At 43.3% G+C, this 16,453-nt stretch overlaps 1 protein-coding gene across 1 annotated transcript; it reads left to right on the top strand.

The window, feature by feature from the left end:
- Positions 1 to 160: 160 nt before the first annotated feature.
- On the top strand, positions 161 to 15,537 carry p4ha3 (prolyl 4-hydroxylase, alpha polypeptide III; the record flags this gene model as incomplete). The annotated part of the gene is made up of 13 exons (XM_083636691.1): positions 161 to 348; positions 784 to 938; positions 1,506 to 1,729; positions 3,499 to 3,648; positions 3,728 to 3,779; positions 4,006 to 4,169; positions 4,994 to 5,170; positions 7,906 to 7,970; positions 12,612 to 12,771; positions 12,913 to 12,975; positions 13,207 to 13,275; positions 14,061 to 14,157; positions 15,467 to 15,537. 13 exons carry the CDS (start codon positions 161 to 163, stop codon positions 15,535 to 15,537), a joined length of 1,635 nt encoding a protein of 544 aa, XP_083492817.1.
- Positions 15,538 to 16,453: the final 916 nt, after the last annotated feature.

Raw genomic sequence — 16,453 nt, forward strand, 5'->3', positions numbered from 1 at the left:
TGTGAACGGGACAGAGAGGCACATTATCACACGAGGCAGGCAAGGCGCAACTACAGAAGCGTTCCGAGTATAGCCTACAGTCAGATGAAGCAAGTGGAAATCACTTTGGATTATTGGAACAGGAAATAACCCAAGACAGCTTCTGCACCCAATTAACGTTATGGGTTATTTCAGCTATGTTTGCTTTACTTCGGGTCTCCTAACTTTAGCTGTGGTTCCTGTGTCTTTGGGTGAGATGTATACGTCGCTATTGAACGTTAGGCAAGCCATCAATGTTGAACGGATACTGATCAATCACTTAGGAACTTACATTGACCACGAATTAGAGAGACTCGAGGACATCAAACGGTGAGTGGGCACGCATGCGATTTGATGACAAGCTGCATGAGTTTTCTTTGAGACTGTCAACTTGTGCGTGTGTGTGTGTGTGCGTGTGCGTGTGCGTGTGTGTGCGTGCGTGTGTGTGTGTGTGATCATTTTCGAAATTTCGACTGAAGACGATATCTTGTGTCGAAAATCAATATTTGCATGCATATCAATCTGCATGCCATACATACCAATCTGCATGCAATTATGCAGCAGATTGTCAAATGCCATTGTCGTCATTTGACAATCTGCATGCTATAACCCACATGGTTGATGATGGAAAACATGTCAAACTGCATCATTCTTTATTCAGCTCTGCTCATCACATGAAGATGATATCAGTGGTATGAGCAGCAGCAGCAGCAGATGTAACTTTAAATCCTTCATCTTAAACACAGGTTTCATTCTTTCCCACAGTTTCTTTGCAAAGGTGTCTGGCTTGCACAATGAAGTTTACAATGGCCCAGCAACTGCCATGGCTAACCCTCTGGTAGCGTTCACCCTCATCAAGCGCCTGCAGTCTGAGTGGCTGAACGTTGTCTACAGCGACGAAGCCATGGAGAACGCACAAGGTTGGTTTGCTGCCTTCTTCTTCCATGCCGTTATTAGCCTTTTTCACCTCAGCCATTTTGTGTCTAAAAGGCAAGAAGTACACGGGTGCAAGCAAAACATTAACAAGGGCCCCCGTCACTGGAACACCTAAATGGATTGGAAGTTGGAAACTCTCATTAATGTTTGCTTGCACCTGTGTTACCCCAGATATTAACATCTGGTGGGCTGCGCTGAATCGCGTGTGGCTCCTTTGACTTGATTGCTGTTTTATGCCCGCCTGGGGGTGCATTGGGCATGTGACATCATGCACATAGCAGCATGAGCTGTGGTTGGTCTACTTTTGTGGGGACAGACATGCTATACAGACAAACCCTGTGCTAGAGGGCTCGGGCCACAGCTTGTGGCCACGCCGTAAAAAGAGACACATCTGGTGTTGATAAGTGACATCACCTGGGACTTAAGTTTTTACAGAGATCCACCCCCCCCCCCCCCCCCCCCCCCTTCCAACCCCATCTCTCCTCTTGTGGTCTGTCCTGTCAGTCACCACCCAACCCCCCCAGTTCACCCTGTGTCCTTCTGCTGTCCAGCCCTCAGGTCCAGTTACGAGGAGGAGGAGGCCGGTCTGCCCAAGCTGGAGGACCTTCAAGGGGCCGCCAAGGGGCTGATGAGGCTGCAGGATGTGTACGCTCTGCAAGTGGGGAGCCTTGTGAGGGGTCGGTTCCAGAGAGCCACTGACGGCAGCCCCATCGATGTCTACAGGCCCATAGTGTCTATCCCGCTCTCTGGTGACGACTGCTTCCTGGTTGGAAAGGTGCGTCGGCCATTAATCTGACAAAGTATTTTCCTGTATTCCCTTTTCCCACTGCTATTTGTCACTACTGTATTTCCATGGCAGTGGTTTCAGTGCCTTCTCTCTGTCGTGTCGCTGTGCAACACATGCTAGAAAAGCTCATGTGAAGTCATGAAGTGTATTTGGCAGATGATGCTGTGAAAATGTGCCTTGCTGATTAGCATCCCATATGAAAAAGACTTTAAAAAATAGTTTTGCTCCAAGTCTGTCAGTCACTCTCTGGGAGTCCAGACAGTCGGAGCGGAAAAGGTTGAATTCTTCCCACTGTGTGCCTGGGAAACCATTCCATGTGAAAATGACTATACGGTTCTGTCATGCAGATATGAAAAAAAAAAAAGCCTGAAGTTTCCCCTACAATAAATTTCCACTGTTTATGTACTGTACAGTGGTGGTACATGAGGGCAGAGCGCTGCGTAGGAGCAACATCCTCTTGTATGGAAAAGACATTATCTCACTCAGCAGAAGTCAAGAGGAGTTTGGAGAAAGTAGTGCCTTCACTTGTGCCGGGGCTGCCTGGGAGTATCTCCAACCCATTCGTAAACAGATGCTTCGTTTAGGGTGTAGTCAATGTGGCGTGCAGTAACAGCTTGCTGCTAGTGCGTTTATATGGCTGTTAAACTACTGTTCAAAACCAGCAGGCTTTGTTAAAAGAACGTTGTATTCGGTCAGTTTGTTGGGGAAGAATCACAAAACAGTTCTCGTGAGAATTGTGGTGTGAATTCTATGAGACAAACATCATCTAACCACTGATACTGATACCATTATGACTAGGATCTACAGAATATTTTGCATTTTATAATTTATTTTAACTCCTTGAAATCTGTTGTTTCTTCTTTAGCCTATTGCTGTTAAGAGCAACAGCTTGCAAATCATTGGTTGTGTAGAGTCAAGTTCTGATTAGTGTTGAGGGGGTGTGGTGGTGGGGTGTGTGGGGGCAGTTTGTGACACCACCAAATTACTGCTGAGCTGTCTGGAGGTGTCGTGGATACACCTAAAGGAAACATCTGTGATGGGAGGAGCCCACTTGATGACCACAATGACACCCTGGTCTCACACAACTTTGTCCCCTAATGTCCAAGATAGCATATGTAGGAGCTCTCGGGACTGTAACCACCTTAGCTGAATACAAGTAAATTCAATGGCCAGGTCAAGGCAAGTTGGAATCAAGACCAGGTCCAAATGGGTTCAAGATCAAGTTGAAACAGAGACCAGAGCAAATCAAGTCCTGTTCAAAATAGACAATATCTGTGTTCATGTCTTTTCATATGAAAAAAAAATGCTTCAAGTGTTTTTGAAAGATCAACAAAGATGTAGACCTATAGGCACGATGCATAGAAGTTTGATGTCCATTAGGCTACATACTACATTATGCAGGTGTCATTCTTAAAATTGTTGGTCATGCTGGAGTTAGAAGAATCAAAGATGGAGAAAAGTACAGTATGACTTTAGGTTGAGTCAACTTATCTGGCAATTTAAGATGGAGAGGGACTCAACAGCCGATATTTACATCAGAACCTCTATAAATGCCTTGCAAACAGTGGATAGTATTAAATCCAGCAATGCTCAATCTCATGCCATCTTTGTGGATTATCTGTTTGACAGGAAATGTATGCATTCCCCCCTACTTCTCTTCAATGGAAATGTATGTCGTTTTGGAGTAATTAAACCCAATTTGAAATGGACAATTCAAAATAACTAGCAAGAAGTAACCCAGGTGCAACTGTGTGCAGGTGGCCTATGAGCAGGAAGACTACTACCACTCAGTGCAGTGGTTGGAGGAGTCGGTGCGTCTTTTCAGAGGGCCGGGAGGAGAGTGGAGCCCTGAGAACGAAGGGACTCTAGAGGACGCTCTGGACCATCTGGCCTTCTCTCACTTTAAGGTACGCTGGAAGATTCACGAAACACACATGTAAGCTGATTAATGTGTTGCACTGCTCTGAATTCCTCTCATTGTTTCAGACAGGAAACGTTTCCTATGCTCTCAGTCTGTCTCAGGAGTTACTCCACCATGGTAATTATTTCCAGTTAATGTTGTCCCATATGCAAATACAGATATGAATGTATTAGGTTTTTAAGCAGCATAAACGTGCGCTGAAAAGCATATGCACTGCTCAGCCGACTGTTTCTGATTTCCCTTGGTGAAGAGCATGACTAGCCTCTCCAAGCTGAAGCTTGTCATGAAGAAATGTGCTCTATAAACTATGGCTACTAAACTTACATCATATGTTTCTTCTAAGACCCGCTGAATGGAAGAGTTCTGCAGAATGTTGAGAAATACGAGAAGCTGCTTGTTGAGAGTCCAGCCTCACCTATCGGGGGAGGCGGGTTGAGCAGACCCAACTCCACTTATCTAAGAACCAGGAATATGTATGAGAAACTCTGCCAGACCCAAGGCTCCCAGGTATTCCTCACTATTGATCGTACTGACCACGTTATGTAAAACGGGAATATCCACAAGTAGTCCAGATAAGTCAATATGACATCCAGAGTAATACTAACCAAATGTGCAGAACATTTGTGTTTTCTCAATGTCATGCAGAGACTTGGCTGCAGCCTTCGAGGGAAATGCCATTAAATCTTGTTTTTTGAATGTTGTTGATTTGCCATTGGTAATCAACAGTTGTAAAAAGGTATACAGTATACCTTAGTTTATGTTAGAAGACATTCTCTCATTGACTCTGTAGCCAGAAGATAAGAGATAAGAGAGATACGAGTTATGTTCTGATGTGTGATGTCACACTAAAATACAGCTTTACTGAGAAACACATGGAAAACTAGGGCTGTGAGAAGATAAGGAGTTCATTTTTGTGGGTGTGGTGACATTTGTTTCACAACAGTTTGCACGGTTTTAGAGTTAATCACATTTGGGAGTAAAAACTCAATAACCTTCTAGAAAACCACAAAAATCACTGTCATTTTCATTGTCTGTGGAGCAGCTGTAAGTAGGCTACGGCTACACTACATCACATGCAACTTGGGGACTTCACATATTTGAACAATTCTCTGTTTTCTGGATTCATCAAAGAATTAATCGGGTTGAAAATGTATAATTGAAGTGTCCTTGACCATATCAACAACTACAGCATGCGACTGTTTAAAAGCGGTATTCCCCTTCAAGCTTATGGACAGAGAACAATGTTGACACTAATTTGTTTGGATGAAACAAAAACCAAAATCTTGTTTTGATTTGGGTAATGGACTTCAGATGCATGTTTCTCCCAACAGCCAACACAGTATGAAAACCCCAGACTGTTCTGTGATTATTTCACCAATGGCAGTCCTGGGCTTCTACTACAGCCGATAAGACGTGAAGTGCTGAGCCTGCAGCCATATGTGGTCCTGTACCACAGCTTCATCACCGACACAGAGGCGGAGGACATCAAGCTGCTCGCCCAGCCAGGTGTAAGTGCCCGTCATGTCATTTTCCTCCACACATCTGCAAAATGTCAACCTTTCACGTGACTCTGGTGAAATGTCGATTTAATTTTCTGACCCTGTTGTTTTCGGCCCACCGTCCCATCAAACAGAATTGTTTTATGATTGACTGATTCAAGAGATTGTTGTTTATAGTAGCATTTGTCCATGTCCACATCTTCCATTTTGTTCTCTCGTCATTCTCTGTGTTTCATGGCTTTGGATTGCACAGGAAACTACTCTCCACACTCTGTTAGTGTGTTGGCCTTACTGGGAATGCTGTTATTATAGGAGGTTTCCCATCATTTTTATTTTCATCTTGCGGTCTAACCCAGAGGATCTTTGCCCAGGCATTAGTTTTTCATTAGAGTGAAATTAAAACTGCGATTACATCAGCAGCCTATCAGAAGGACTTTTTTATTTATTTATTTGTCAATCATTTCACTTGTGGTGGCATCTCACCTTGCCTTCTGTCCTAAAGTGGCTTCACCTCTGTTCAGTGTTCTGGTTCTCAATTAGAACAGACGTTTTCTACATGATCAGGCCTGTCAAAAAAGAGATGTCCATGTCCATCAAGACAGCTTCCCACGGGGTCTGGAAAACCTTTGCTTTGTGATGCCAATCAAAACAAAGTGTAACGAAATTGAATTTCAGAAACCAAGGGATCAGCTCAAGATATATTCTTCTTAAGTTCTTAAGTTCTTAATTAATACAATATGCATTGCACATGAGAAGCAGAATCATTATTACAAAAGTTGAGAGAGAAACAAAACAATAAAAAAGTAAATAAATATGTATATACACATGTGCACATACACAGTAAATACATCCATCCATCCATCTTCAACCGCTTATCCAGGATCGGGTCGCAGAGGTAGCAGTTCCAGCAGGGGACCATAAACTTCCCTTTCCCTGGCCACATTAGCCAGCTCTGATTGGGGGAACCCGAGGCGTTCCCAGGCCAGCGTGGAGATACAATCTCTCCACCTAACCCTCGGTCTGCCCCGTGGCCTCCTCCCAGCTGGACGTGCCTGGAACACCTAAATATAAGTAAATAAATAAATTAACATAAGAAGAACAACAACAATAAACATGATAACAAAGACATTAAACATATAGCATAACATGTATATAACAATAGTAGTAGTAACAACAACAACCCTGCTTTCAGGAAACATTGATTGAAATAATTTGTATTGTAACAAGAGGAGGGATATGTTGTAAAAAATTAAAAGTTATTTTAAACTGATGAACTGATTTTAAATTTGATAATGTTCTCTTCAAACCTACAGTCATGTATCTGCCAAATGTGAGAAGAACGCCACTGGAAAGCCCCTATGTAGGAAGAGTTGGTGTGCTTCCAAACATTTAGCAGGGCTTAAAGGAATGAGGGATACGTTACTATGAACATTGGCTGAGTGCCTCGGAGCGTCCAATTTTACCCTGAGCTCCACTAGTAGAAGTTCAGTCCACTAATGTCTCACCACAGATGTATCCCAAAGGTTTCTCTGTCTTCTGCTGGCTGTATTGGAAGACAATATATTGTCATTAGAGCCATTTACAGAATGCTGACTCAGTTATTTTGAGAATATTTGGTAACCAAAGTGATGTCCTATAGCATCTGCAAGGTTTGGGCACTGTTCAATGAATTTTCCATCCCTTTCCTCAGATGAAAATCCCTGTACTTATTTCATCGTTATGTCAACTTGTGGGTTGATTGAAAACAGGCCCAGAGTATTAGCCATTTGGAGCAGTGAACGGTACTCATTAAACATAAGCATGGCGCTCACTTTGTTCCTGCTGGCTTCCAGGGCCTCAGTATTTAACGTTCTCAGCCTATTTGAAGCGTTAAAAGGTTTGTTACTTTATACTTTATAGGTTTCTAGAGATGATTTGATGTGTGAAATAATGACTTTTCGAATCCCTCAATCTGAGAATCCATCTGTAAAATATATATATATATAACTGAATAACCGGAATCGGACCTCAACTCGCCTGGCCGCGCCTCTTTTTGCAAATTTTACTGACCGCTTGCACTATTATTAGTAGCGCTATTATCTGGATTTTCTTCGACCGTGTCGACAGATTTTCATCCAAATCAAAAATCTCTCTTGAGTGATTATGCCTGCCATGACCATAAGTTACATGGATGCCATCACAAATTTGGTCTAATCAAATGTATCGTTACCAGTTTGCTGCTTGTTTCATACATAGCCTAAGTTACCCGTTTATTGTATGTGCCCCTTGCACATTTGTAAATGTGTCTAAAATGAGCAGAAAACAAAAGTGACAACTCTGCAGATAACTCACGAAGGCTCAATTTGCAGAAATGTCGACTTCCCCTGACTCCCCTCCAGACTCAGACTTTGAGGAGCACTTTCATACTAAGTTGTGGGATGAGACAAGATGAAACTTGAAACTGAGCCCCGTGGCAAACCTGGGGTATCTGTCCTTTGGGGGAAACCAGCAAGTCCATGAATGCTTTGGATTTGCAGTGAGTGAGATTCAAGAATTATAGTTAATTCACTGAAGAAACATGCAGAATTAGACGCATAATGCCAATCCATCTTTATGGCTTTGGAAACTGCTTTTGCGTCCAAATTCTTTCTACTATCTGTTTTGGACATGTGCCATTACTTACATTTTATTAGGACCTGCAGCTGGATGTAAAGCTTGACTGCAGTAAAAGTATTAAAATGTTGATTTTATCTTTTTCTGAAAAGTTGAGAAGATCTGTGGTGGCAGCTGGAGAGAAACAAGCAACAGCAGAGTATCGCATCAGCAAGAGGTATGATGTGAACGCTTTCTTTATGATATGCAGTTTATTATCTGTAATTTTTGTAATAGTTCATATTAGTTCTTTGAGTAGACTTGTCTTCCATAATGCTGCAGTGTCACTTAAACATGTTTGTCATAAATGTCCAACAAAAACAAAACTAGACATACCGCATCACAGTTGTATGCCTCCGCCAACAAGTCAAGTTGCAGTCTACATCCATGTCTGTCCATGTCCAGACTTATACGCACAAAGCACAAATACCTTGAAGCCCACAGCACACTTTAGGCAATGTTTGGGGGTACCTCAACAACACGGCTAATAATTTTCAACATGGAAAATGGTCCTACCCCTGAACCACCTACATCCTCCCAGCCAGTCTCCCCCTACCCACCCCTCGAACCCCGACTTTTTACGACCTTCCTATCCCTAGTTACGCCCCTTTTCCCTAGCCCCATGCCCCCTCCCACCACCCACATCCCCCTCGCCACTCCCCCTACCCACCCCTCAAACCCTGACTCTCTACTACCGTCCTATCCCAAGCTATAGCCCCTTTCCCCTACCCTCACCCCTTCCCTCACCATGCCCCTCCCACCACCCTCATCCCCCTAACCACTCCCCCTACCCACCCCTCGTATCCCGACTCTCTATGACTTTCCTATCCGTGGCTATGGCCCCTTCTACTGAGCCCCGCCCCCTTCCTTGATGGAACGGGTGGACGTGAGGTCACAGTGACCTTGAACTTTGACTTTTGACCACAAAAATCTATCTAATCAGTTCATCCTTGAGTCCAATTGGACGTTTGAGCCAAATTTAAAGAAATTCCATCAAGGCATTCCTGAGATATGGCATTAACGAGCATCGAACAGGTGGTTGTGAGGTCACAGTGACCTTGAACTTTGACCGTTGACCATCAAAATCGAATTAGTTCATCCTTGAGTCGAAATGGACGTTTGAGCCAAATATGAAGAAATTCCCTCAAGGCATTCCTGAGATATCGCGTTACCGAGCATCGGACAGATGGACAACCCAAAAACGGCTATCGCCGGCAGAGACATATAAACAAACACTGGAGGCACAGTTGCCACAGTTTGACTGTGAATGCCCTATTTATTTTTGCTGAATGTGGAGAAGAAAATGGCTATTGATTACTAAGATAGTAAGTAACATATATCTTTGTCAATATGTCCCCACCCCAAAGACCCCCTCGCTCCTCCCCACCCCCAAGACCTCCTTGTTCCGACCCCCCACCCTCAAAACCACCTCCCCCTCCCACCCGCTCACCCTTCCCTCAATCTCCCTGCCCGCCCCAAAGGGGAAAACTGAAGAAAAAAGCATTTTCTGCCCCAAAAACAAGGTCACAGAGGATCATGAAACGATCAGATGTCTAACTATCCCCACCCTGATTAGCTACAGAACAAACAAAGATTATCTCTCAGCACGTCCTGTTCCAGGACCAAGCCTAGTATCTGTTCTCCAGGGACACTCTGAAAAGCATTTACAAATTCAACCTAGCAGTGCAGCTATCAAGGCTGCACTGCTAAATATTAGGTCACTTGTAAGCAAGTCGCTTCTAATAAACGATCTGATTACGAGTCATAAACTGGACCTCATGTTCCTCACAGAGACCTGGCTTGATCTAAACAACAGGGAATATGTTCTTAATGAGTCAGCCCCACCTAACTTTAACTACATTGACGCCCCCAGAGTCGGTAAGAAAGGGGGAGGAGTAGCTATTATTTTCTCTGATGCTTTTCAATGCAAGCAGGTATCGTTTGGCGACTTTTCATCATTTGAATATCTGGCCGCTGTTCTGAAGTGCTCTCCCTCTATTTTACTACTGATTATATACAGACCACCTAAGTACTCTAGTAGTTTTTTTGATGAATTTTCAGAACTCCTTTCTATAATCTCCATAGAACATGACTGTTTAACTATTGCAGGAGATTTTAATATTCATATTGACAACCCCAATGATAATAATGCCAAAGAATTGAATAACCTCCTTGACACTTTTGACCTGTTACAACATGTCTCTGGGCCCACTCACAATCGAGGCCATACCCTAGATTTATTTATCACCAAGGGCTTTGAGTCATCGTTTCTTTCAGCTAGTGATGTTGCTCTGTCCGACCATCTCTGTATTTTTCTTGAACTCAAGATCACCCCTATCGCTCTTATTCGGTCAAAAACCATCAAAAAGCGTTACATCAACGAGAGTACTAGCACACGGTTCATGGAGGCTTTCTCGCTGGCCCCTTCCCTCTCCTCAGCCTCTGTCAATGATCTCCTAGATAACTTCAATTCTAAAACCCTAAAGGCTATTGATGCTGTAGCTCCCATTAGATCTAAACTAATCTCCGGTAAGAAAAAAGCACCATGGAGAAACGCTCCCTCTGTAAATAACAAAAAAAGAGATTGTAGGAAAGCCGAGCGCAAATGGCGGAAAACTAAACTTCACATCGATTATGACATCTATAAAAATAGTCTTCACTCCTACAACCAGGAACTAAAAAATTCCAGAAAATTCTTCTTCTCCGACATTATCAGCAAAAACACAAATGACGCTCGCACTCTTTTTGCCACTGTTGACAGGCTGACAAACCCCCCCCCACAAATTGCCCCTGATCTTCTATCCAATGTCAAATGCAATGAATTTGCGACCTTCTTTAGGGATAAAATTGTAAATATCAGACTAACTATTTCCACATCAAGAACAAATGTGGCTCCGCCGCACCCACAGAATAGGTGCTTAATTAACATGACTCAGTTCAATGTCATTGACCACAAGAAACTAGAAGAAACGATACGAGGCCTTAAATCCTCATCGTGTTGCCTAGACACCCTGCCAACAAGCTTTCTAAAAAATGTCTACAGTTGCCTGGCGACCGACATACTGAAGATAATTAATACCTCTCTTCTTACAGGCATTTTCCCAAAATCTCTAAAAACTGCAGTTGTTAAGCCCTTGCTAAAGAAGCGTAGCCTCGACCCCTCTATAATCAGCAATTACAGACCAATATCAAATCTTCCCTTTATTAGCAAAATACTCGAAAAAACTGTCTACCAACAACTCAATACCTTTCTATCCTCCAATGACCTCCTAGATCCTTTCCAATCAGGCTTCCGACCCCATCATAGCACCGAAACTGCGCTTATCAGAGTTATAAATGACATCCGAATGAACACTGATTCAGGTAAAATCTCAATCTTAGTGTTACTAGACCTCAGCGCTGCCTTTGATACGGTTGACCACGAAATTCTATTGGACAGACTGGAAAACTGGGTCGGGCTTTCCGGCACGGTCCTAGAGTGGTTCAGATCTTATCTGCAAGACAGGAACTACTTTGTCTCCATTGGCAACTACACATCTGACCAAACCAAAATGACATGTGGGGTACCCCAAGGATCAATTTTAGGTCCTGTCCTGTTTAACCTTTATATGCTCTCTCTGGGCCTAATTATGCAAAAAAACAAAATAGCTTATCATAGCTATGCAGATGACACCCAACTCTACATAGCCCTCTCATCGGATGACTATGCCCCCATAGAGTCACTGTGTCAGTGCCTTGCGCAAATTAATGATTGGATGTGCCAGAATTTTCTCCAACTTAATAAAGACAAAACAGAGATAATTGTCTTCGGCAAAAAAGAAGATAGGCTCAAAGTTACTGCTCACCTCGAATCCCTATCTCTGAAGCCAAAGGACCAGGTAAAAAATCTTGGCATTATTATTGACTCTGATCTAAATTTCAACTCCCACATCAAGCTTATAAGAAAATCTGCCTTCTATCATCTAAAAAATATAGCAAGGATTAGAGGCTATATGTCCAAACAAGATCTTGAAAAACTAATTCATGCTTTCATTTCTAGCAGGCTAGACTACTGCAACAGTCTTTTCAATGGTCTTCCCAAAAAAGCTGTTAAACAACTTCAGCTCATTCAGAATGCGGCTGCTAGAGTTCTAACAAGAACCAAGAAAGCTGAACACATTACACCAGTTCTCAAATCCCTGCATTGGCTGCCAGTAAATCTTAGAATAGACTTTAAAATTCTGCTAATAGTTTACAAATCTCTCAACGGGTCAGGCCCACACTACATCTCTGAAATGCTTCTACACTATGAACCATCCAGATCCCTGAGATCTTCAGGCACTGGTCTACTAATTGTCCCAAGGACCAAATCTAAACATGGTGAAGCCGCGTTCTCCCACTATGCCTCTCATAACTGGAACAAACTCCCTGAACACATTAGATCTGCCCCTACTCTGCCTATTTTTAAATCCAAGCTAAAGACCTTTATGTTTACTCTTGCTTTTAACTGCTACTAAACTACTGCCTCTCTCGGCCTGTAATTTTAAAAAGATTTTTCCTGTACATTTCCAACAAATGGACTGTACATGTAATAATAATACTGAAGAGTGCCTTGTAACTTATTTAAAACAGAAATAATGTTTCATGTTTGTTAATTTGAGTATATATTTTAACTAAAACTGTCGGCTGTGTTTTTTATGTGTTTTTTTATATGTGCATTGCTTTGCTGCTTGTTTTTTCGATTATTTTTTTGTAAAGCACCTTGAATTGCCTTTGTGTATGAAAGGTGCTATATAAATAAAATTTGACTTGACTTGACTTGACTATGTCATATTTTTAGTGCATGGCTCAAAGGCTCAACACGCTCCATTATCGGGCAGCTGGACCAGAGGATCTCCATGCTCACGGGTCTGAATGTGCAGCCTCCATATGGCGAGTACCTCCAAGTGGTGAATTATGGGATTGGTGGCCACTATGAACCTCATTTTGATCACGCTACAGTGAGTCAATTGGAAGACCTATTTTACAGGTTCTAAAACTTGATTATATGTGTTAGTTCAGCTATTATTTCTGTCTACAATCATATGTGGTAATACCGTACAATAACTTTCTAATGGCTATTTACATTTCCATGTATCCAGTCAGCATCAAGCCCCGTGTTCAAGCTTAAAACTGGGAATCGAGTGGCGACCTTCATGATATATGTAAGTCCTGTAGTTACTGCAAGTGTATTCCTCTGTAAAGTGCTTCCTAACCATGTTTTGAGAAGTAATGGTATTGTTCTCATTGATCCAGTGTGAGCATTTGAGTAAAAGCGGTCAGTGGTTAGAAAATAATGTCATTTTGTCAGCCTTTGAAAACAGTGCAGCGCAGACAGAGTGGCGTTTCATAACATGAGCACAGACACAGTGCTGAAAGAATGTCATTTTCCACAGCTCAACCCTGTCGAGGCAGGTGGGTCCACAGCCTTCATCCATGCCAACTTCAGCGCTCCTGTTATGAAGGTAAACGCACTGCTAATATCTGAGAGGTGCTGAACGCAGCCTCTTTTGTTTCCACGTCACATTTTGCGTCAAGCTAGAACATTTTCACCCAACCCTCACTCAGTGCAAAAATGGACAAAAGGTCAGATCATACCCGCGTCATGAGCATGGAGACTTCTTCTGACAATCGTGCTATTGTGTAGCTCAGCCTCAGAGGAGGTTGAGGTTGTTTTTGGATTGAGCTGCTGTGGAAGCTCTGCCAGACCGTCCCTGGGGTTTGACCTTTCACCTTTTAACTTTTGTTGGGGTTTCACTTCCTGTCTGTGGTTACACTGGCAAAATGAGTATGTATTTATTTACCCATAAAATAACTGATCATCTGCAGGAGCTCGCTCACTTGGGTGTGGTTCCTGAACATCTTTCAAGTGGGTGTGTAAGGCGGCTGTAGCTCAGGAGGTAGAGCGGGTCGTCCACTAATCGCTTTGGATAAAAGAGGTCGGTGGTTCGATTCCCGGCTCCTCCAGTCTGCATGTCGAAGTGTCCTTGGGCAAGACACTGAACCCCAAATTGCTCCCGTTGGTGTGCCAGCACCCTGCATGGTAACCTGCCGCCATCGGTGTGTGAATGGGTGAATGTACCTACTGACTGTAAAGCGCTTTGGATAAAAGCGCTATATAAATGCAGGCCATTTACCATTTAGGCCATTAGGTGTACTACTTGGACGACAGGGTTGTCGTGTGTGAAGTTTAGACCACACAATTTCTCTTAACACATTCGGAGTGATTCTTTTGTGTTTCATATCACAGAATGCTGCCATATTCTGGTGGAATCTCCATAGAAACGGTCAAGGGGATGGGGACACCCTGCATGCCGGCTGCCCTGTCCTTATTGGAGACAAATGGGGTAAGAGTCTATTGATTCAGGTTGTGATTATCCACCGATGTGATGATGCTGTCAATAGTAAGTAGCCAATAATTTACTCGAATATGGCATCCAAATCACCTCAGTGCCTTATTTCAGTGGTTCTCAACCTTTTTGAGCCATGAGCCCCAATAAACTTTAGGCTGGGGTTTCGCGACCCCCCTCCCGCCGCTACCCAACCAAACGACAGTGCGCACACATTCACACATTGATTTCACTCACTGATTTCACTCACTCACTGAAATCTTTTTTTATACAGTTTATATATAGTTTTATATAGCTTTATAGTACATTAAATAATTGGTATGGGAGATTGAATCATCATGGGAGAAAAATAATTTTCATTTCTTCTTCTTTTTGACAATCATCCAGCGACCGCCCAAAATAATCTCGTGATCCCCGGTGGGTCCCGACCCCCAGATTGAGAACCACCCTTATTTGAACACATGCATTATTATCATGGCCTATTTCTCTCAATAGTGTTCTTGTGGCACAGGAGTTACTGTCTGAGAGATAGGGCACATCTGCTCTGCATTACAGAGATACATTTAGAGATGTTGCAGAGTGCAGGTCAGACACTGAGCGCTCATCCTGGATGCTAAACACATGCTGCTGGTTGGCCTCCATTCAGACCAGAACAGCAGTGTTGTTGATGCTTCTGTTACACAGAACAGAGAAGCACATTAGTCATCCCAGTGCAGCTGGAGACACATGTAGCGGCTCCTGGAGACAAAGTAAAAAGCCGCTGAGAGGCTGAGATAGGTCTTGTTTGTAGATTAATTGACGCGCTAAACAAAAGGATTCGCTGAGATCAAAAAATATGTTTTAAAGTTTTATTACAAAGAAAAAATTATCAACACAACGTGCAGGAACTTATATCAAAGTAATCACAACGATCAGAAACAGCGGTCAACAAACAGACCTACTCACTCCCCTCTTTCCTCCCCAGCAGCAGGTGAACAGGTGTATAAATTAACTAGAGTAGATGGATATCACCGCCCCCATTCATTTGACCCAATTAATTCTATCAATCACTGCAATAATGGAATAACAAACAAAATAACAATAAACAAGCACAATAATCAGTTTTCTCAATTCATTATAGTTCCCCATAAATCAATTCATGGCTCTTACAACGCATGTATTGCACATGCTGACTTTTCATGTAACTGTACCAGAAATGTATGAAAAGGATATAAAATTGATATAAAGGGTGCTCACCCTAAATACATTTAAAAAAAAAATCTTGAATGTATTTGAGCATGACAATGCAACTTTCTGTACTTTCTAGTGGCGAACAAATGGATTCATGAGCACGGCCAAGAGTTCCGGCGTCGCTGCAGCCTTAATTCTGAAGAGTGAGAGGGGTGGAGCAATAGCTGGGCCCGCTTGGAGTACGCCTCTACAATGGAGAGAGGCAGACTTGCAGGCAGCGAGGAGGAGGGAGCCAGAGAGTGCACAGGCAGGGGAGGAGAGAGCTGCGAAGGGGCAGCCCGCCTCTGTGATTGGAGCTCCAGGCCCCAGGGAACACAGAGCATGCAGCGGACACTGCTGGAGGGGGCAGGAGCAGCGTGAGGCCGAGCCACGCTTTGGAAGGTGGATTGGAAGAGGAGTGGGGCAGTTGGCAATCAGCCCCAGAGGGCAAAAGTGCTCTCTTGCTCCTGCTGCCCAGTCCTTGTAGATGGAGAGAGGCCTCTGCCTTTGCACACTGGGCTGGTTTCAGTTAACTGCGTGAGGCTGTTTGCCTCTGCTTGCAGTTTGCTTAAAAAAAAATCACATTCTGTGCTAGCCCCTCGGAAACGTATGGACAGAATGCAATGTACTCTTTGCGTGCTTTCCTATTTGGTTGGCACACTGCTGATTGAGACTTTTTGGTTTAAGAGTTCTTCTGTAAGTAGTCATGTCAGCTCTGAGGAATGCAGTTGAGACCAGTGTTATGAGTCAAAGGAACTGTGTCACTGTGAGTGTTTATTCCCATTTGGAAACAATGTGGTCATCGCGACCCATGAGAGACGGTTTTAAATTGTTTTAATGTTACTGCCTTGTCTCGTCTGGTGCCTAATGGAACAGCTGACACGTTCCATCATCAGCTTCTTATTCATCGTCAGAGGTTGAACGTCATTAATCATAAGAGACGTGATCGGGAACCCATCTGCTCCGGCCTTCATGTCTCAACTCACACAACAAACGCTGAGTGTCTGTCTGCATACCAGGCAGATGTATCTGTGTCTAAGTAGGTCAGAAGAACCCATCTGAAAACAAGACTGCTCGCTTTCTC

This window comes from Poromitra crassiceps (genome assembly GCF_964638095.1).
Source record: "Poromitra crassiceps genome assembly, chromosome: 5".
Classification (NCBI taxonomy): domain Eukaryota; kingdom Metazoa; phylum Chordata; class Actinopteri; order Beryciformes; family Melamphaidae; genus Poromitra; species Poromitra crassiceps.